Source organism: Perissodus microlepis, chromosome 10 (genome assembly GCF_051167445.1).
Source record: "Perissodus microlepis isolate ML-2025 ecotype Zambia chromosome 10, ASM5116744v1, whole genome shotgun sequence".
NCBI classification, from domain to species: domain Eukaryota; kingdom Metazoa; phylum Chordata; class Actinopteri; order Cichliformes; family Cichlidae; genus Perissodus; species Perissodus microlepis.
The window spans coordinates 17,756,554-17,779,304 of NC_140470.1; the positions used below are offsets into that span (position 1 = coordinate 17,756,554).

The 22,751-nt window shown below is 39.4% G+C and overlaps 2 protein-coding genes and 1 long non-coding RNA gene across 7 annotated transcripts in view; 1 reads left to right on the forward strand and 2 right to left on the reverse strand.

Moving 5' to 3' along the window:
- fryb (furry homolog b (Drosophila)) overlaps positions 1-15,066 on the reverse strand; it is a 53,866-nt gene extending 38,800 nt beyond the window's left edge. For 2 of the 5 annotated variants that reach the window (XM_084940423.1, XM_084940422.1), the window contains exon 1: positions 6,483-7,507. In XM_084940423.1, coding sequence (XP_084796549.1) covers positions 6,483-6,729 — 247 coding nt within the window. In that variant the 5' untranslated portion in view covers positions 6,730-7,507. Of the gene's footprint in view, positions 1-6,482; positions 7,508-14,953 lie in introns of those variants that run through there. The other 3 variants (XM_084940425.1, XM_084940424.1, XM_084940426.1) reach the window with 2 other exon arrangements.
- On the forward strand, positions 14,142-19,051 carry LOC146379206 (uncharacterized). Its single transcript, XR_014801413.1, has 3 exons — positions 14,142-14,477; positions 15,063-15,265; positions 18,978-19,051. It is a non-coding gene; the product is annotated as an uncharacterized LOC146379206 (long non-coding RNA).
- The window catches only part of rxfp2a (relaxin family peptide receptor 2a), a 46,750-nt gene continuing 40,526 nt past the window's right edge, over positions 16,528-22,751 (reverse strand). The window contains exons 16-20 of the mRNA XM_084940429.1: positions 21,243-21,388; positions 20,548-20,643; positions 19,650-19,818; positions 18,975-19,193; positions 16,528-18,802 (exon numbers count right to left, since the gene is read on the reverse strand). Coding sequence (XP_084796555.1) covers positions 18,510-18,802; positions 18,975-19,193; positions 19,650-19,818; positions 20,548-20,643; positions 21,243-21,388 — 923 coding nt within the window. The 3' untranslated portion in view covers positions 16,528-18,509. The remainder of the gene's footprint in view (positions 18,803-18,974; positions 19,194-19,649; positions 19,819-20,547; positions 20,644-21,242; positions 21,389-22,751) is intronic.

Genomic DNA, 22,751 nt, shown 5'->3' on the forward strand with positions numbered 1-22,751 from the left:
TTAAACACCTTGAAGAAGAGAAGCTTCAACTCCAGGAGAAGCGCACACAAATAGAAGCACAAAATAGACACCTTGAAGAAAGACAACAACGCCAGCCTGACATAAACATTATTAATGAGGGCTGAGGAATAATGTTTGGTCAAGTACGAGAGCAGATTGCGTTCCTGATTAAAGAGAACAAGAAAAAGAGCGCCGAAGTAAAAGAGATGTCTGCCCAGCTTCAAGACAGGAACGCTACTATTGAGGTGATGCAGTGGGATCTCCGAGACATGGGCCAAAAAAAATCAGGAGTGCCAAGCAAAACTTGATGAAGCGCTGGAAAAATTTAAAGAAATCCTCCAAGAAAAGGAGGAAGAAGACATAAAGCAGAGAGAAATGCAGTGCAAACTCAAAGGCATGGAGGAACAATACCAAATGCTCAAGGTAAAGCTTGATGAAACAGAATTCAAAAATAAAATGCTTCTTCAAGAAGAAGAGGAACAGAAAGAACAACAGAAACAAGAAAAACTTATTCTCCAGGACCTTGAGAGGAAAAATGTACAACTGCAAGAATTTTGTAATGAAATGAAGGAAAAATCAACTGAACTGGAAGGAGAAAATGAAAAAGTGGATGCTCGGAGATGCTGCGTAGGATCAGTGGAATTGCAAGAAATAACTCAGAGCTCATTAATGGGATCTTGTTGAACTTCAACAACTTGAGGCGCCAGAACACTGAAATACAGGCGGAAAAGCAACAACAAGAGAAAATACATGAAGACCTGCAGCGTACGCTTAAAGAAATCCAGAGAAGAAATGAGCACTTAGAACACCTGCACAACAACGCACAAGAGAGAAATAGAGACATGCTTAAGGCAAATCTAACACAGGAGGCATCAGCTAAAGAACTGAAAGAAAAGCTTGGAGAAACACAAGCAACATTTGAAGAAGTGAAGCAAAGATGCCAGAAACTGGAGAAGCAAAATGCAGAAACAATTGATGAGTTGACAGCCCTGATCCTGGAGAAAAAGGCCCTCATGGAACAGCACCTGAAAAAGAAGAAAAAGTGCTTCCGCTTGTTCTGGTGGAGGGACATTGCTGCTTCCTCACCTGATGTAGCCTCATCTTCCTCCACCACTGTTCCATCTTAATTTTCACCTCTCCTCTCCCCTCTCTCCCTTTCTCTCCTAACACCTCTCCCCTCCCTTCTTCACCCCCAACCAGTCCCGGCAGTTGACTGCCCCCTCCTGAGTCTGGTTCTGCTGGAGGTTTCTGCTTGTTTAAAGGCAGCTTTTCCTTCCCACTGTCGCCCTAGTGCTTGCTCAGAGGGGATTGTTGGGGTTTTCTCTGCCCTGTCTCTTTCCTTCTTTCTATCTATCCCTTCTTTTCCCCTCTTCCCCCCTTCTACCTTTTCCTTTAACCTCTTCTTTACAACTCTAAATAATTCATCTTAAGTATAAAAACAAGAAATGGGCAATAGTGTGTTTTTGTGTATAGTATGCATACTTTACTTGTTGTATCCAAATCCCAGAAGGAAGAAGAAGACAAAAAATAAACAAAAATAAAACTAAAATATATTTCTCTTTCTTTAATGGATATTTTTAACACCATTTAATACATGTGCAAGTTACATCGGGTGCAGACATTCAAGTTCCCTCCATGATTCATCATCATCTTTGTCACTAGTTTGCTTGCAGTGATTTTTTATTCATTAAATCAAGCAAAAAAGTTATTTTTTAACCTTTTTGTTACACCCTTCAGATGAATAGAGATTTTTTTTTTTAAATTAAATGTGTTGTTGTTGTCAGCCAGCCTAGACACTGACACTGATAATGAAGTCTGACTTATTCCTGACTTATCAGCTGGTACAACTGCTTCACACCTCTGGCAGAATTGAAATGATTCATGTGGCACATGGGAAATTAACCTGTCAATAATTTAGATGCAATGTTCATGCTTTACAAATTTGATCACGTAATTAACAGCGAGACATTTCAGTGAATGTTTTGTGATCATTTCAGGTGCCTTGGTGCTGCTGGATATCATTTCCAGACGATAAATATTTAATGTGGCGAATGTGAGCTTGATTCTTTGATTTTTTTTTTTTTTGCAAACGAGGTATCTCTGCTGTTTCGAGTGTGTAGTGGGAAGATACAGAGTCATGGTGTGAAAAATCAAATCGAAGCAAAGAGTTGGCTCCCTTTGCTTATCACAGCTTAAGAAATTTTAATCTGCTTTGCTTGATTAAGCAGCCCTTACCTAAACTTTAGCAGTGCAGCTGATATTTAATTTTGTCTTCCTTTAAGTAGATACACAGGCCAATGCCAACACACTGTATGTCAGGACTCTGCTAGCATCTCATAATAACCTGCCACATCTCATAGCTTTAGTTCAACTTCTAACTGAGTCTTTAGTGTACCTAAGTACAAACTAAATTCTTTCTACCTTAAAAAGCCTTTGAAAATGTCTGCCTAAGCATAAAGTTATGGCAGTGATGTTACGGTTGGCTGAAAAAGCTTGGAAGTACAAGTGGATAATTAGGGTCATTGTGCAATTCCCTGGATGAACAGCGGAAGTGCCACAGGACATGTGAGCGGCCGAGGGAGGGAGAGCAAAAAAAATGAGAGTGAGAGGAAGAGTAAAGAGTGTATAGGATACAGTATTATGCAAAGCTTGGCAGCTCACAGGAGAGCTGCCAAGCATGGATGGCCTGGTTCATATTAACAGACAATTACAGTTTAATCTCAAAGGAGGAGAAATATATCAAAGAAGCACTGAAAGCCTATTCCTGTCTGCAACGTCTGTTGTCCCATCACGGTGCTGGGCCTGACAGAATAAGCAAATCAGAATTTTGGCTGTTAACCTGCATACAAGCCAATCAAGCCCAACTGACAATCATTAGATATGAAGCAATTTTCAAAACGTTCTCCTGAAACTGTCAAAACATCCTGTGTATAACAACCACTTGACTGCTGGTGCACCAAGTGCTGTACTGATGAGATGACAGCTAAATCATATTTAAAAGTCTGCACTCTTATCTTACTCACCCAGTCTTGCTCGTGAGACTGCATGAAAATGTTTGCATGTTTGTTTGTTGACCCACATTAGGTTAAACAGTTACATGTGCCGGCTGCTGCTGGTGGTGGTGGTGGTGGGGCTATATATGGGAAATTTGAAATGTTATGTACTGGCTAAACATGACACGCTTGTGAGAGATTGTAGAAGAAGCTCAACATTGAAAATAGACCTTTCTAATTAAGATGCCGTTTGACTCTTTCTGCTCTGACTGATGTAAACGAAGCCTGCAGAGTGTTCGCCGGAGCACAGCGCAGATGCACAATAGGAAAATCAATAAAATTTCAGGACTTACAATGGGGAAAGGGGGCATATTTCCCATTGGGTTACAATGACACATTTATGGAGCCTATAAGAAAGAGAGAGAGAAAAAAATCATGGACATAGAGATGAACACACCCCTATGGAGCGGCTGAGATTCCTCACATTCTGAGCAGGGGCCCGGGCATGCCAGCTGTTGGAATGTGACTCCTTTACTCACACAGGCAAACACACATGAACACACACATATATACAGGGTACTTATACATGTTAAGCGTAAATTAAGATTTCATTTATACTTGGTCTACAAGTATAATGGGTCACCAATTCATTTTTATTGTACTTATACGTCTGTTTATACGTCTAACATAATAACCTGACCTTTTGTGGTGCAATGAATGAGTGATACAATCAATAAGCATGAGGCTGCTCAGCATCAGATAATGCAAACCTGTTGTTCTGAAAATGTGGCAGTTATAAGATGGTTATAAAACAATACATCAGCGAGGAGGTGTGAGGACGTTATCCACATCAAGGTATGCTACCTTTGAGCCTCAGAAACATCGAGCCACTGCACACTTCTACAAAGCTTATCCCAAAAGACTCCACTGCTAATGATGGTTGCTAACTAGGGGGCCACTCCATCTAAACAATCAAAGATGGAGCTTAAATCATGTGCAGTGTGTAAACCAGCAACGCTAAACAGACTATCTGCAAGATAAGTAGCTGAGTCATCTCCATTAATGGTACTCATTCTAAATCAAAACCGTTTACAGGTTGAACTAATGCTATCAACAGAATGTGAAGAAACAACACCACCCTTTCAGCTTTTGAAAGTACGAAGGGGCCTTTTGTGTAAAACCATTCTGTATCATGAGATGGTGGAGCATGTCAGTGTATCCCCAATCCTGCCCTGAGTAGAAGAGAAGAAGAAAATCATGTGTGGAGTTACATATATTCTAGTCAGACAGCAAACAGTGGCTAATGAGAGACAGAAGCCAAGCTCAGAAGTGATAAGAGAAGGGAAGCAAACAAGAGTAAATTCCAGAACAGCTTTCACTGCTGGTGCTTTTATTTTTTATTTTTTTTTATTGTTTTGCTTTTAAAGTAAAGGAATAAATGATGATGATGATGATGAGCTGACGTCATCTCTTCTAGACTGGAAAGATCAGAGCTGTTCATGCCAATATTTGCCATGTGTCAACTATCTAATATACTGACAGTGAAAATGTTTCAACCAGAAAAGTTGTTAACTGAGTGGCTGTCACAGGGAGGGTGGAGACAGTCTTACACTACATAAATATAACACTTCCCACTTGCTGTGTGGCACAGAATGGGTACAGAGGTGTAAATAGCTGCCCTCCACATCAGCACAAACACAGAGAGTGATGCAGAAAGAGGCGATTTCTCACTTTCAGCATGAGGAGAAAGTTTATAACAGGCACAGAGTCACAGTCATAGTTAACCATGTGATCGTCACCGTACCTGGCCTCAACCACAAAAACGGAATCACTTTTTAAAAAACTTTTTTAGTATCACACTAATTTGCCAACTTTTGAGATATTTATTTTTTCTCTTAAATTAAAATTAACAGTTGTAACTTTAACAATTTACAATAACAATAGAAGGAGCGAATGGTATGTCCTTTAAACAACATCTTTGAATCAAAGACACACACTTGAAACGTAATCCCAGTGAGATTACACAATTTCATCAGTCAAACAGAGACTGTTTGATACATTGTGTCTAGCACAGACAGACATTGTTTCACTGGAGCATTATCATTCACGACCTAATGATGGAGATGTTGGAGCTGTGGATGTTTAATATTACATTTCAATCAAGGAATGAACTTCTAGCATAAATGTCTATTCATCCGTGATTGTATTACTCATTTCAGCTTCCTAAATCAAATTGACACAATCACAAAAACCATAGTAAACAAGTCAACATGTGTCAGACATCTGTTAATGTGATGTGTTTTTGTCATGCTAACCGAACCAGCATAACACAGCACATGAGCACACTCTCACGCGTAAACACAGATTGCAAATAAATTGCTTCAAACGACCACAGAGAGGCTGTTTGAGGCTCGGGGCTCACACAGTAGTGCGTCCTTGACACAGCTGGGTCAGATAACTCTAGTGAAAACACATTTGTGTACCATCAAAGACTAACACATGTAGATTATCTCAGCAGCAGAGGCTTCTATAATCTTACATTTCACCGCATTTCTTTGACATTTGCACTCTACAAGCTCATTTATTGAGAAGTCTCAATAAAGGCATGTTTGTGCAGGTGCTGCTTTGTTGCACAGACACTACCTCACACCAAAATTCCCCCTTTTCACTCTTCAACATGCACCTATGTTTCCATCTTTTTTCAAGTTCAATCAGAGACACAAAATAAGCATTCTGCTTTTCTTATCCTAAAGTGCCTTCAATTGGATCTTCCTTCAAATGCCATTCAGTATTACTTGACTTAATAAATCTAAAAACTGATACATTATTACAAAATTTAAACAATACTCTGATCCCAAGTATACCTGTAAAGACTCCCTAAAATGTTGGAAGTGTTTAGACATAAAATTCACAGAGTTTAAGGTAAGCTGAGAGAGAACAAGTGGTTTGAGGAAAACAACAATCCTGAGGCCAGAAATGGCATGACTCTTTCTGGATTCATGATCAGTGGAGTAACCTTGTGGTATTTTCTAAAGACACAGAGGGTATCAGTTTTCACAGGGTCTTCAAAACCCACAACAAATACACCTGTCGAGTTTAGTTTCCAAGTGACAACAAAGACAAGCTTTGCAGTGGTGTACATAAAGAGGCAGACGGGGTCTAAACAGGTAGCAGAAGATCTGAGTTATTTAAAATCTCAAAGCGGCTAAAAACCGCACACACCCACATTCCAGCTGGCGAGCGGAGGATCATTTTTTCATCTGGATGTTCGACCTGTCTTTCTGCCATTTCCACCCTTAAACTTAACTCCTCAGGTCATGACAAATAAGCAATCGCATTCAAACTTCCTGGGAATATTACAAAACATGTATCTCATTGCCTCCTCTCTGTGTTGACTCATCTTGTGTTCATTCACATTTGTGCTCTTCAGAAGAAGAAAACAAAAAAACCCCAAAACACACAAAATTTGTAGAGCCAGTCTCCACATACCTCTATTAATGATCCCTCTCCTCTTTTTGGACCTCAACTGGATCTTTGAAAACCTCCCTGTGAAGTCACTGGGATCGAACTTATCCACTGACAGAGAGGCAATACGGTCCAGAATGATCCCATCCTGGCCTTCACTCTGGTTCACCCCGTGATCCTGATTTTGGTTCAGACAGTGGCCATTGCAATGATCTGAAGCACTGCTTTCAGCCCCAAGGCTGGTGGTGCTTTTGACATCTTCTAGAGACATGTCTCCCCTATTTGTTCATTAGCCAGTCTCCACAGGAGCTCACCGACACCTCGTAGAATATTGTCAAAATGTGGCCCTCCTCAGAGGAAGAAAGACAACCTTACATTGTTCCACAGAAGACTCAAAATAAAAAAAAATCATGGTCCCAGAGGAAGGAAAAATACTTAAAAAGGCCATTCAGTCCATTTTCATTTTCTTCATCACCTTTTTCCCCACATTTTGGTATCCAGTTTCCTTTCAGGGTTTATTCTCTTTATGTTGTGTTCATTCAATCCCGAGACAGTGAGCTCATCGCTTTGTTGTTACACAGTTCTCCTGAGAGTTCAGGTCTTCCTCTCGAGGCTTTCTCACAGTTGTTTAAGATTTTTAAAACATTTTTTAAAAAAAATTCTTATTTTATTTGAAAGCAGATTTTCTGTAAAACCTTCCTTCTCTTTGCGTGCCCCACTTCAACTCTCACCTGCTCTCAGAGCGTTTCTCCTTCTGTCTTTTTCAGCCCTCTGAGGCACAGCTGTGTTTCTTCACTCTCAGGTGGTGAAAAAAGGGGAGGGAGCCAATTCCAAGAACGCAGCTTGATTGGGTGGTTTGTTAAATCTGGGTGGTTCTTTTACCCCCTCCACTCCCTCGCATTTTCTTCCTCTCTTTTTCCTCTCTCCTACTCACCTTCCCTCACAGAGGCATTTTTGGCAATGAGAAAAATGATTTCTTTCTTGCGTCCTCTCTCACACACCTGCTTCCTGACTCTTGTTTCATCCTTTTTCCCCTCTCGCGTAGCAGTAGAGCATTAAAGAATGGCATCTGTTTACTGCTTTGGATAGCCGGAACACTGCGTGTTGGTGTGTCAGATACCCTGCGCTCACTGGTCGAAGCTGTTTAGCCAGTTACAGTAACCTCAATTGTTAATGGTGTAGGATTCCTGAGGACAGACACACCCATTAACAAAGCTTGGAGGGGTGGGGGGTAGGGTGTTTGGGTGGGTGAAAACACAAACAGGAAGCACAGTAGCCTAAAATTATGTTTGTAGCAATCAGCTGCTGATTAGTACACACATTTCAGAGACAACTGTGGGGTGCGATTGTCATGTGGTTTTAAATCTGTCAAATAAAGCCTGGCAAATGCATATTTATGTACACACATGAAAAAAAAGAAAACAATGACAGCTATACACGGAAATGTTACAACGTTATGATATAAGTAGGCTACTGTTATTGTTGAAGGTAAAACTTCCTTGATCTAATTCTGGAAAGGGACCAGGAATTACGCCAAATGTCAAAACGCAAATGACATCCCAGCCCCTTATCCAAAAACAAATCTTACAGGGAATACACTGCACTGTTTTAGTTTAACCCTAATTATGTGGTTCTTTAATGCTGCAATCCAGCAATCCTAACTCACATTACTAAAAGTCTTCCTCAATATGTAAATGGAAAATTTTAAAGTCAAAGCCTCACAAATAATGTGCACGGTTTTTTTCAAAACCCTTACACTACATGAATTATTCAAGTAAATGTTCTTTATTAAAAAAGTGTAATCTTTCTTTACTCCTCACTCAATTTTCTCTCTGCAGGTAAGGTGGTAAACATCTCTTGGGAGCTCCATATCCTCCGGTGACTTCCTGCTGTTTACGCCATCGTCATGACATCAGCTTCACTTGGTGAATCATCCCGAGATTTTGCGCATGTAGGTGTGAAAACAAAACTTTCACGTCCTCCATGTAAAGACTGCAACACAGGTTTAATTAGGATGATTAAAACTCTCTCTTATGGGAAAACACTAAACCCACTTTACACATTAAACACTGTTTGCAGGTTCAGTGGAGTAGGAAACCGCATTGTGAAAAATGCTGGATAAAGCGAGATGGTGTTGTGCAGAGGGTGATGCTTTTTATACACAGGAAGTGGTGTCTTTGTTGAAAATGAAAAAATATATACGTAAGGCATGTGGCTTTAGAAAGAAGTGACGTTACCACAACTCTGTAGCCCTCTTCTCATCCCTGCTTCAGGCCGTCTGCTTGAAGCTACACCGGCCACAGGCTGCTAACAGGAAATGAGAATTTTCCTTCCTTGAATTTTGTAATCTGTCTTTCTTGAATCTCCACAATCACCACAAACAAAGGAGAGTTCAAATGCCATCAAGGTCAAAGGTCAAATAAATACATCACACAAGCTAGTGTCTGGAGACAAAACAAAGAGCAAGGAAATAGTTAACGGCTGGCAAACAGGCACAGTGAGGCTCGGTGCCAAAGTCAGTTAGAGAGGCGTGCCGTCCCCTAAGGCAGCACAACAGCCAACTATTAAAAACAGACTCATTCACTCTTCCTCACATGCACACACACATGCACAAACAGGAGACTTTTATTCTGTATTTAATCTTTAATTCTGACCAACCAATCAAAGAAACCCTACAGATAAAAGTATCTGTCTTTTCTGCATTTTCATTTTATCTTCATTAAGATATGTATTAGAAACAACCTGACCTGACTATTAGTATAATATTAGTTTTTTAGTCATAATTTCTGAGTTACTTAACAGCCTGCACACAAATCAGCCTGAATATGAATTATGAGATAAGCACCAGCTTCTGCCCGCAGTACAGACATGCTTTGGTGTTATGGGACAACCAAATAGACCCAAAGAGACACACACACAAACCACAGGGTCATAGGCTAAAATAAACAGCTGCCATTCCTTAACTGGGATTCCTCCCCTGAGTGTCCCTCTGTTTTTGTTCAGTTTTATGTAGACTGTGCAGCTTTTCAACTTTAGTTATCAGCCACAACACTGCCAACAAAGAAAGAAATGTGTCCCTGCAAGTCAGAGGTGAAAGTTGAGCTGAGAAGACAAAGCGGAGCCATCCAGTCTCACATTCAACATTCAGTCTGAAATGTAGAAACTACTTCCTCCCACACAGTCTAAGTCAAAGGAGACTGTGCCACGATCAAGTTTTTTTTGTGGGATCTTTTATTTTAAAAATCAAAAATTGCATTTTTGCTGCTTTTTCCATCTGTTCACATCCCAGATTAACAAGATTCATAGAATTAATTATTAATCTGAGAATGATGGTCATTTTAAACCCTATTTTTTTCACCTTTTTCTGCTTTGTACCTCTTAGTTTAACCTCAGCAGCCCAAAGCAACCCCTTGTATTTCTTCTCTGATCATCCCTCCACTTACTATTTAAATTGCACCATCTGGGACCTCTGTGACAGGGGACTTTTATCTCTCTTGTCAGTCAAATACGTTGTCTTGTTAACAGTTTCCCAGACTCCCCCGTACACTCAGCAAGCCGGTCGAACAAGAGAAGATAAACAAGTTTACTTCTGGTCTTAAGCAACAAATCAAGACTAATTCAGTTCACAGTTAATGACACCCGCGCCTCACCACAAGCATCAGTCCAGATCACAGGGGACATTTGCTCCCGCAAGAGCGTATGACTGAGTGCATATTTTGAGTTAACACTTATAATAAAGGAGAGTGATTTTACTTTGTGGTTAAATCAAGCACCAAATACCTTTCAGTCTTACTAAATCATTATCATCATTGATGCGTGTGACAATAAAAAAAAATGAAGGTTAGCAAATTGTTTTTGTTTAAGTAAAAGTTATATGTAAGAATCCTACATTTAAATTTTCCTTGTGAACAGTACAAAGGAATTAGCATTGAATTAAAAGTAAGGGAATCCTTCATGATGTCACTAAATGTTAGAATTGGCTGGTTGGTGTGTGCTGAACAAAGCTGATTAAGTACAACACCTACTTTATACATGCATGCCTTCATAAAACTGGTTTAAACAGGCAAAGTAACTGACATGTTTATATTTACTGCGTGTTTCTGCAGGGTTTAAGCTGAGAGTGACTTCTCAGAGTGAAAATGAAACTTTCACTTTTAGCGGCTGCATTTTCCGCATGCCTTCAAAACTACTTAGATTTTTGTTTTATAATGTAGAGTATGAACACCACATTGTACACTGCGTACAAGGTTGTACGCAAAAGAATTGCATTCCATAAAGGTGTGTAATTATTTTTAGCCAGTGCTGGGGAAGAATAGAAGGCTTGATTATCAGACTAATAATTCATTTTTGTTGACTTAAACTAAAACATCAAATAGATTCAATTGATTAAAACAGCCTATACAAGTGAAAAGATGTGTCACGAGTTTAAAATTGATCACGTTTAAAAGTTTGCAATGCACCACTGCAATTACTCTACTGTCTGCCACCCTATTGTAATATTTTGCCTCAGGCTCTCTGCAGGTTTTTAAAATACCTTTTTCAATCACTTTCAGTCCGGTCCTTGTCTCTGACCATTTTCAGAGGATTGTCTTTCAATTGTTAAGCAACTTAACACTAATCTAAGAACCATTCAACCATAACATAAGACAGCCTGTCACAAAAAAATAAAACAAAACATAATATGACCCCATTTCTTTAGTTGAATCAATGAAAATTACCAACATGAAGGCAGATGTGAAGGAGCTATTATCTCAAAATGTGTCATATCTTACAAAAAGAAGTGGCGGTATATAAAAATGTATTAATAGCAGATGAACAGTATCTGAAAGTCATGTCTTTAAGGAATAGAAAACAAGCCAGATCCAGACAGGACCCGAGAGATGCATCTGGCCTTTCAGTTAACCCATCTACTGTTTGCTGTGGTCTCATCAGAAATGATCTGAGTGGAAGGGAAACAGGGAGAAATAGCCAAGGTATGTCAAACTGCACAAGAACTTGACTAACTAAAAATCAAAAACAGATCTTAACTACTTGGTTTGAATCATCGTTAATATGTAAAGAAGAGATCAGGAGAGCGGTACAACAGTCTACAGGTATCAGTAAAACATAGTGGAGTCTTCTTTTTTTAGCATGACAACACACTTCTAATGCAGTAAAGGCATACCTAGAGAGAAAAACACACAAAGCAACACTATCAGCCATGGATTCGTCTCTCTACAGAGTCCAGAACTCAACATTACTGAAGCAGTGTGGGATCTTGGCAGAGAGCAGAATAAAAGGCAGCAACATCCAAAGAAGAGCTTTGAATGTCCTTCAAGAAGCCCCAAGAACTATTCCTGAAGACTACTTAGAGATATAACAAGACAGCTTGCCAAAGAGATTTCAAGCTGTGTTAAATAATAAAGGTGGTCACACCAAATATTGACTTTCAAGCTTGTTAGAAGTGTAAAAACTCTGTTTTTGCATTATATAATGTATTTGCATTATTTTTGCATGCTTCAACAAATCACTGCACCTATTTTTCATTTTCCCGATAAAATATAAAGAAATGAGGGGTGACTCAGCACTTTTTCCTCAGTATTGTAGCTGTATTGTCCACAGCGGTAGTTTAACAGCTGATTATCTTCCATCTTTATTTTTCTCCTGCCATTATCATGCCCAAACACCGGCTCTACAATGGTGCCCTCTTGAGCCCATTACAGAAACAAAAGCTCTGCTTGCAAATAGCGTTTCTTTCTGAGGAGGTCAGGTTTGTTAGTTTGTACGTTGACAAGATTGTTTTAGACACAATTAGCTTTGCCTGCAGCTCAGAAAAGATAAAAACAAGGACTGATGGCTTGATTTTTTAAAATCAAGCCATCAGTCCTTGTTGAGACATCAAAACATCAATTACAAAAAAATGCATCACGGCATTACATCACACTAGCCATTGAAGTGTACATGTAAACAGACACACACACACATACACACAGCAATATGTCTTTCCATATAGAGCTGTGTTATATAACAGTATCTCTGGGGTCTCCAATGTGCGGGCTAATGCATAATCAAACACCCTCAGAGCTCCGTTAAATCTACAGGCGTGAAACAACGCTCCCTCAACAATTTTCTAAAATCTTAAAACAAACACACACACAAAACAAACAAAACACACACAAGCAAATTCAATTAATTCTCTGTTAAATCAATACATCGACACGCCGCTCAAACAGGCTTAACAGGCCATGTAAGACAAAAACTATTTAGCTGCTCTCTGAATAATATTCGGAGAACAGCACACCCATAAAATGAGCACCTGGGGCAAAACAAACAGGGAGCGTGATGGTAAGGACTGTGTGATGATGTCTTCTGTGTATGAGTCAACTGGTGTGTCTCTGACAGAAGAACCACGTTATGTAAGGCAGTGGGAGTGAGGTGTCTAGTGGTATCTATGGGAACAAAGAGGGTGAGGAAAGACAGAGAGCTCAGCTGACTGAGGTTCACCAGTCCAGAGTGTGAGGTCGCACTTTCTGTTGTTCACACATACGCGCGCGTGTGTGTGGAGATGGCTGAGCAGTTACTTTCTGGCAGATTTACTTAAACAAATGAAGGGTGGCCATGCTCATCCACACCGTACAACCTTAATTAAGCTTCCAAAAATATATTTTGGAAACTTACAGCAGCATTATACCAGATTAGTCTCTGCCACTCATGTTAAAAGTTGTCTGGAAAAAAAAAAAAAAAGTTGTCTGATCCACTCGTCATGAGCTCCTTAGATCTGATCTCTGTGACCTGTGAGCGGGATTGAAGGGCCTGTCGACAAATAGACAGTAAAGCTTAAAAGAGCTCAGCCATTTACACTAACGTGCCAAAAAACAGAGTCTCAAGTATCATAAAAGGGGTGAAAGAAGGCTTCTCTACAAAACTCGAGAAACCCGATAATAGAGAGCCAAAAATTTTAAAATGATACTCTCACATGGATAGTGGCTGATAGCAAACTCTTTGTTTGAATAGCCAATATTCTCTACAACTAAATGCACAGAAACAAATGCCAATTCTAATTTTAAATAATAAAGTTTCTCTCAAAATGAATTTTTAATGTGGTTTGATGATGCTAAAAGGTAAAAAATGCAGGGCTTTTGCTCCACTACAGTGGTGCTGATGTATAAATTAGTCATGCTATAAAGGCAATTGAAGCCCCAGTGGGGCAGCGCATTATAAAGCACCTCCACATATTAAACAGCAAGTACAAGAAAATTTAAATCTTAAAAAAAGTTTCAGATTCAAACAATTAAAGAAGGACTTCCTTAAATAAGCTTTGAATCTGTAATAATAATCCCTATCCGTGCAAATGCATTATGCTTATTTAAAAATGAAATCAAACTAGACTGGTGTAGAGGAAACTTATTCCAAAAACACCAGTCTGGATTTCAGGAATTGTATATCTTAAAATCCAGACTGGGAACAAACTTAAAGGGATCGAAGGAACCTCAGAGAAGCACAATACTCTGACACACATGTCAAACTGTCTGTGTGTGTGTGTGTTACTTGTAGCGTAAATCCATACCCAGAACAATAGAGTTAACTGGGTCACTCCTACTGCTGCTGCTGACTGGCTGTGCCAAAAAAGCTGGAGTGATGAAGAGGAGTATGATTCATGAGAAAGAAAGGGAGTAAGCCTGAGATGTGTGAACAGTGTGAACAGCACACTTCACCACAGCACAGTACAACACAACAGAAGAGCACAAAACCCCTATTAAATATCAATCAGATTTCAAAACATTTAAAACAGTCAGCAGGGTACTGCTGCCTGCTATGATACATCCTCAAACACTGGCTTCCTCTCACAAAACATCCAAGCTGACTGCTTCTGGACATCTCAGCAATGGGATAATAACAACGGGAGACCACCCGACCTAGACTACACATTGATCCACAGCCCACAACTCTACACGTCTTCTCAATGACGAAAAACACCTCATCGGTGAGGGGTCCAAAAGGCCCAGACAGGGTATCAGACGGACACCGGAACTGAGAGACGTGCGTGTTTTCTCTTCCAGACATGACACACTTTTTTTAATGCTCCCAGATTGTAATCACTGGCAAGTAGCACTGCTGATATTTACATTAGCTCCCTCGCTGATAGCTAAAGTGTAGCGTAGCCATCATAAAGTGTGATTTACTATGATAGTCGCTGTTTTAGATAAACACTGTTGCTTTAGCTAACCTGCCTCACAAAGCCGCTCGGCATTGTTCGCTGTGTTGGTGGCACCGAGGCAACTAAAGAAGCGAGTTTAGGTTAAGTCACATTCTCCTTTTCTTTCTTTTAATGGCCGACCACTGTAACCGGCTAAGCCTATGGCTAACTCAGCTGCTAAAGAGCTAGTAGAAGCCCCCCGTGGTAGTTAGAGCTATCGATGTTGTATTAAGAAATTGCTCGGTTGCCTTTGTGGTTGACACAGAGCCGTTAAACAGCACTGGGCATAGCACTGGCGAATCATTTAGATTAACTGTACCTTTTCTGCGTCGACCTCGGCCACTACAGGATCATTTCCTAGCACCAGTTCTTTGTTTATGTGATTCGGTGGCTTGTTTTCATCAATCCTCCTCGTCTCTCTCCTCCAGGAGTCGTGCCGCCTCAGCTGACAGCGCTACTGCCCGGGATGTGAGTGCCCCGCCCTTAGCAACCAATCGAACGCCAAGAAGCCGGTAACTGAGGCAAGACAAGCTTCCTATTGGTTAGCAGCTGTGTCCATAAACGTGTCGCTAGGGGCGCACCTTGGACCAAGGGCAGGACACCTGCTATGAAAGGATGCTGAGAACCGCAGGTGAGGCCAAATCAAGAGAAGAAAAAGCCGTGGAAAACAAGTCCAAAGACACGTTGTAGCAGGATAACAGGCACGTATATGATACGTAGCAGCACAAACTACCTTTTTTTTTCACCAAGAACTCCCACTGAGAACAGCGTCTTGTTTACAAAAGAAACCTGGCTAAACTAGAGACCATACAACCTAACATATCTAAAAAAAAAAAAAAAAGAAGCTAGAAATACAACAAAATGTGCAAAATCCTACACATAATAATACGAATATAAAAAGTGAGTGCTATTGTTATGGCTAAAAATAGTCATAACATAGAAGATTAAAACATTAAATGACTTCTCAAAAGAAACACCCACAAGTGTCCTTCACTACATTACTTATTATGCTTTTAAATTGAATATATAAATATTACTTCATTCTTCATTTAAATTGATTAGAAATGTTATTTTTGTATTAAAAATGTATAATTCTTTATTAATATTTTTTAATACAAAAAAAATCAGCAAGGAGGACAATTTGTATTACCGATAGCAAGTACCAATTCAGTTATAAGAAGTATTTTATATGGTGCTATTAAGGAATAGAATTTGGTGCCACTGCAGATAGAGAGAAACACTTTTGACAACAGTTAGAAACTGTTAACATGAGCCTGGATCTGTAAAAGTTATATCAGGTATAATTTGTGCTGTGAGAAGCTGTTTTTTGTTGTGTGTGTGTGTGTATGTTTAACAGCAAACTATTAAAATGTAAGGATTTGTGACCCCAGGAAGAAAGGTGCTGCACTGCTTCAGCTAATAGGAATCTTGATAAAATAAACTGAAGATAGAAGGATGTTTAAATGTAGGTCTTTTTTGTAAATTATCCCATGTCCAAGGTGACTAAAAAGAAAGTACAAAGTAAACATTTAGAGAAGTGTAGCTGGTAGCTATTGGTATGTGGACAGAGAGGGATACAGAGCTAAACTGGAAGTTTAGCTAGAATGGTTTTATAGAGGAAAACAATGTCAGTGCTGTTTTTTGGTAATCAAGGTTTTCAGTCATGTTCATTTTATAATAGGGAAATATTCATCTCTAAAGTACAGCACTGCTTATTTTTGTTTGCGCTGTCTTCCTTTCAGGTTACAGAAAGCCTTAAAGAATGACCTATACTGCTCATACAAAAAAGCCAAAAATCGTTTGTGTCTTTTTATTGTTATTTAATTTAAGAAAAACCAATATAGAGCCTGACACCAACAAACACCATCAAAAAACACACAACTCACACCGAGAGGATCCGTACCGAATTTTATACACTAAACATAAACGTATGCACATCAATACAGCATAACAGGAAATAAGGGCCTTGTTAGGTTTCCATTGCTTTGCATATTAATGAGAAATGTATGCAAGCATTAAACAGCCATTTTTATTTATCTGTCCAGCTTTCCTTTTCATGTCATCAGTGTCTAAACTCCTCCACATTTAATGATTGTCACTAAGTTAAAGGAGCTTTTAAAGGTACATTGGTGCACTGATAAAAAAAAAAATAAAAAATCAGAGTCATCAAAACATGAAAGAAATCTGGAAAAGTCCAGCTCCAAAGTCTCATGTGCAGATGTTGAGAGTGTCGCAATTCAGCCTCTTCATTTGTCAGTTTGTTAATTACATGTAATATGACATACATGTACAAAACGCTTTCATCCAGTTGTCAGTCAAATGAAGAGTTCAGAGCAGTTCTCTTAAACAGCATGACTATGGCACAAAGGGCCGGCAGCATATTGGTTCAGTTTCAACATTAGTTCAGTCAAAGCAGATACAGTACATGTAAATGGAAGAATATGACATGAAAGCAAGAATTATGAGGATAGTTAAACAAGCTGATAAACACCCAAAAAGTGATGGGCATGGAGGAATTAAAGGGCAAGAAAAAAAAGAAACCAGTAGGTAAGGAGAGATTAACTGGATAGCTCCGTATATAAAACATGTTCTTCATTAATATTATGCCACTGGTATTTGTCAGTCTCTCTGTGTTTGTCCCACAGCTTCTAAACTTCATAAAAAGTTCACCACAGTGACTGTTTAGGATCTATGTGTGTATTTTACAAGAGTCATCTAAACACTTTTCTTGATAGACTTAAGGAATTTTAAGGCAGGGATGTCAAACTCATTTTACATATGAGCCACATATAGCTCATTTTCATCTTGACTGAAATGCGCTTTTCTATCATTTTAAAGAAGTTAACTGCACAGTTCATCCCTCATCTTAACAGATTAATAAAAAGTGCAATTTAAATTGGGCATCTCTTTTTATGTGATAAAGAAATGCTGCTGTAAGTAATTAAAAAGAAATCTGTCAGAATGACTCTTTGGGCTTTGACAGTAAGAAATAAATGTGTAAAATTACATAAAAAGTTTTGGTAGCTCATTGCCCAGACTGTCCTATCATTAAAAAAGAATTTCCAGGAAAAGCGTGGTCTTTATCAGTAGAAAAAAGCTGTAAAACTTATGAAAGTACGGTAAAAAGTCCAAGATTTATGATCTCCTTCAATTTCCCCAAAGCAGTCCAATGGGACTAGAGTTTTTGCCTGGCCAATTCTAGCCCCTGGGCCCTATATTTGACACCCATTTTATGGTCTGTGCCATCCTCAGGATGGCTTGACATTAACAGTATATTTTCTAAATTATGACTGGACCAGTTGTAAGATCTTGAATTCTTATATTATGTTTGTTATATTTTATTAATTCAAGTGGTAAAGTGCAACAGTGGTTAGGTCTTTTGCCTCAAAGCAATAAGGTCTGGCCTGCATGGGCTCTCTTTGGGTACTATTTGTATTTGGGTCCAAATATGTTCATGTTAGGATATTTGGTGATTCTATCCTGGATGTGGGTGTGAATGTGAACATTGGTGGATGTCTGCCTCTACATGACTCTCCAGGATGTACCTGTATCACCTTATGAAGAAGGCAGGAAGAAAGTGAGTGAATAAATGGAAATGGTTTCATTTCAAATTTCATTGCAAATATAAAGTCAACAAGGAGCTTGAATGGCATGATCAGACAGTCATCTGTTGAGGGTGGTTGGCGTGTGTTTCTGGGGTTGTCATCACAGTTTATAAATGTCAGAGCGTGATGAGACGGCACAGTGACTGCTAATTATTTCCAAGCAAAAGTCTGTTGAAGTCTTGTTGAAGCACGCTTTGTTCTTAAAGATGGACTAAAACAATAAAAAAGGACTAGTAGCTTACAAAATGCTGTATCTTTACAAATACATCATCAGGCATAGCGAGGATCTGCGCTTATAAGTGACACCTGCTGGAGGTAAACGGGTGGCTGGTAGCACAGATCCCGTGACGTCTCCATAAAGATTGTGGACGAGGTAAGGCTTTTGCGGTCTTTCTTCAGACATAATACTCCTCCTGGCAGAGGAGTATTATGTCTCCTCTGCCAGTGACAGAGTAAAACTTCCACCTGCTCTCTGAAGAAGCTGGTGGTCAAGGTGTACAGGATGGGGTTCAAGGCACTGTTGATGGGAAGGATGAAGATGACAACCCAGCTGGAGATAGTGCCTAAGGAAGGAAACATTTCACAAGTGATTGAAATCTAGAGAAATATAATTGTGTTGATGCTTGTTAGCAAACTATTCAATAAAGTAACACAGTGACCTATACCTATATATATATATACAGTTAAACCTCTAAGATACTATAAGTACTATAAGGCAGCTGTTTCACTTCTTACCAGGGATCTCCACCTCCAGCAGCGAGAGGACTTTCACCAAAAATATAGGAATCCAGCAGAGGGCATCAGAGAACACGATGAAGAAAAACCTGTTGGCCACAGCCACATCTCTGTGCAGTCCGCTCCTCAGGTCGGTGGCATTGATGCCGGTTTTATAGATGGAGCAGAACATACTGGAGTAGGAGAATACAATCACCAGGAAAGCCACCAGGTTTAGACCTAAAGAGATACAAATGCTTTTCATGCTGGCTGGGACTATATCAAACAGCGTTATGCAGTTCATACAGTATTAAATACAGTATTTAAGTGGTTTTGAACTCAGGAAAAGTGTGCAACCCGACAGTTCTGCTTCACAGATTTGTACTGCGTAGTTTTTTTTTTACTTTACACTTTGTACATTTTGCATTTCTTTGGGTGTTTAAAGTTTAAATGGAAGATTGTCTTTCTTTTCTGGAAAAGACAATTAAAAAAAAAGATTTTACTGAACTCCAATTCAATTCAATTTCATTTATACATCACCAAATCACAGCAACAGTTGCCTCAAGGCGTTTTATGTTGTACGGTAAAGTGGAGTAATAACACAAAGAATTATTCCCACTTCCGAGTGCTGTCTCTTACTTATGTAAGTATAAAATATGGAATGAAAATTCATGAAAAACAAAATCTTCTATTCACCCAGAAAAATCCCTGTGGAATATCCTTTGGCAGTAGGTTTTTCTTGCCTGTCAGAGTGCAGGGGAAAGCAGACCCCATTACGTCCGTAGTAGTTCCCAAAGACGTCCTCATTCATTAGGGGCACGGCTGCAATAATAAACCCCAGCAGCCAGATCGAAGCCAGGACCACCTTAAAGCAGGACAACATACATGCTGTCAGGACTTCACACAAAGTACTCTTCAAATTCCCCAAATAAGAAAAGTTATGACTGCCTGGGTTTCCAAACTCTAGTTGACATTTATTTAATCAGATTTCAAACATCTGGTTCAATCAAGTTGCCTCCTGCTGACTGACGAGTCACTTCATGTTCTGCACCTGTGTGGACAATCTGGGAGAACAAGCAGTAGGTCTTTTAATTCTTTACTGGTGGATGTGAGGTGGGTGGAAGCATATTTACAGTAAATGGCTGACTCTTAGACTTGGTTCAAAGCAGTAAAATGAATATTAGACTGTAGTAAATCTGGAAATGGTCAATATTTTGGGGACTTCTGGTGATGTTCAGGGGTTACTTTATACCTCATACCAAACCAGTAGAACAAAGGATATCTCTCTTTTGTTCTCCACACAAACTGTTTTCCCTTACAGCTAAGATTACTAGTGGACTAAAATGAGCTACCTGCACTTTACACCTACTGAAGGCATGAAGCTCCCAGCAAACAGTTTTTGTGCTGATGTTAATGGCAGAGGAGGTTTGGAGCTCTGCAGTTACTGAGTCAGTGAGCGTTGAGGACTTTTGTGCAGTGTGTTCGTCAGCAGTTTTTCTTCAAAATAAGAGTGACGATTACTTTGTAGACAAAGACAACAGTTGGATGACATTCATCAGGCACATTGTTCCCCATTATGAAAAGTGCAACTTACCCCTGTCTGAAATTTGCCTGGGCGCAAATTGCTAAAAGGGAAAACAATGACAAGGAACTTCTCCAGAGTCAGGTAGGTCAGGAGGAGAACAGACACCTGAGGAGAAACATGCACCGCAAATAAAAACAACATGTTTTTAACTTATAAACTGAAACACTGCTTTGAATATTGGCTGCACTGTTATTAGTAGAACCTCTATTATGACAGAGGAATCAACATGCAGAGGATGGAAATTGGGTTCACATCCTTTATAAAGTCAGTTTTCTGAATTGCCGCTAATGCAGTCTAATGATGATTTATCCTGGAAAGTGCATAAAGTTCTGAGACGGGTTGTTAAACTCCAGCTGAAGCTTGTTATGTCTCCATCTACAACAGCTAAATGCAATGAGTGAGAGTGAATTATAAACACGTTTTTAAAGTAAAAGAGAGCATAATTTGAGTACTTTACTCTGCAAACATGATATTTACATAATGCAGAGCCGAAACAAGCTGATACGACCAGTGAGCGGAACAAAAGATGATTTTAATCTTGAAGCTACTTTAGCTGAAAACAGCAGGGCAAAAGTACAAGCAAAAAGCGACGGATGTGTAAGTGCAACTCTTTGTGATGTGTCCATTTTACAGTACAGATCAGTTTGTCTCAATCTGCATGCATATTTGCGTGTGCTGAAGTGTGATATATACATGGGCAGTACCTCTGAGGAGAGCATGGCCAGGAATCCAATGGTCCGACACTCTGCACTTTCCATCCACAGCAGGGCGTTACGGTTGTACTGACCGCGGAATTTTACATCAGATACACCAACAAAAAACAGGTACACGCCCATGAGGCAGTCAGCACCTGGATGATAAGGATGACATCTATGAGTCTATTTACAGACAGATGTGCCCTGTGTGACTATAAGCCCATCTGTCAGCTACATCCTTCCCAAAAACAGTATCATAATATTTTTTAAGTCACCACAACAGGCAAGATTAATGGAACCACAAGCATGGATGGATCTTGCTATATGCAGATAGGTGGGTTGGAAAGAAATTAGGTAAGCGTTGGGTTTAAACTAAAACTGTGTGTAAAATCTCACCACTAGATCTAGATGCACTAGATTGCAGTCAACTGTTTTCTTACCCCTCCCAATTCAAGTGCATAATCTTAGGTATGGTGGCCACTCTAGGACAAACAGCTCTGGTGTCTGTTCATCTGTAGGGAGTGTAGGCTGTCAGTCTGCTGTTTGCCTCAGACGTCAGTTTGTTTGGTGTCTATTAGGAGGCTGCAAAGGAGTCCGATATGAGTCGATGAGCCAGTGAAGCTCACGTCTGATGACAGCGATACTGAAGTGATTGTTGTTTGAGATATGCTAAACTTTTCTGTTGGGAAATGCTGTTGTTAGCTGCTGTTAGTCATTAACATTAACATTAGTGAAACTTCCTTTATAGTGGCTCTAACGGACACCTCATGAAAAAACTCTACCCTATGGTGCAAGAATATAAACAAACTGTTTATGAGAAGGAAACTGTGATTTTTTTGGATACATGATGTTAGCTTATAACCAGCTGTTGTTGTTGGTGGCTTCCACAAACCGATGCCTGCTCCTTTGTATTTTTAATGGATAAAATCAGAGTTTTTGAGAACAGATCAATTTGTTGGAAGATGTAATCACACACTAATCAAAGTATATTTATGAGTACCGCATTTCTTTTCTATTAAATAACCTAAGCAATTACTTAATAAACCTTGAAGGTCTCAGTTTCTAAAGATTCTGTAGTGTTGTTTTAATTTGTTTTTTCCTGCTTTATTGAAAGTTTAAAACTACAAATAATATTAATATGAATAAACACACGACCAGCTTAATTCTTCAAGAGTTGAAGAGCTGCAGTGCATTTGAAAAGAAAATCATGAATGAAGTTTTAGAAGGTGGGCGTGAACTGAAAAGGAGGACAGAGGAGTACGGAGAAGGCGAGATAGTAGTGACAGGGCACATATGGCATGGCAAATATCACAAAAAAAAACAAGTCACTGAGTCAAAGAGAGAGTGCAAATCCAATGTCATTTAGATAAGGCAGTGAAAATCCATTATTGAGGATTGCGGATCATTTTAGAAAAGGTTTCCTAAATGTACTTCCAGCGCCGCTAACAACATGTGTCTTGACACTATTGCCTTTGCTGTACATCAAACCCAAAGTGTTTCTGATTATCCTAAAACTCA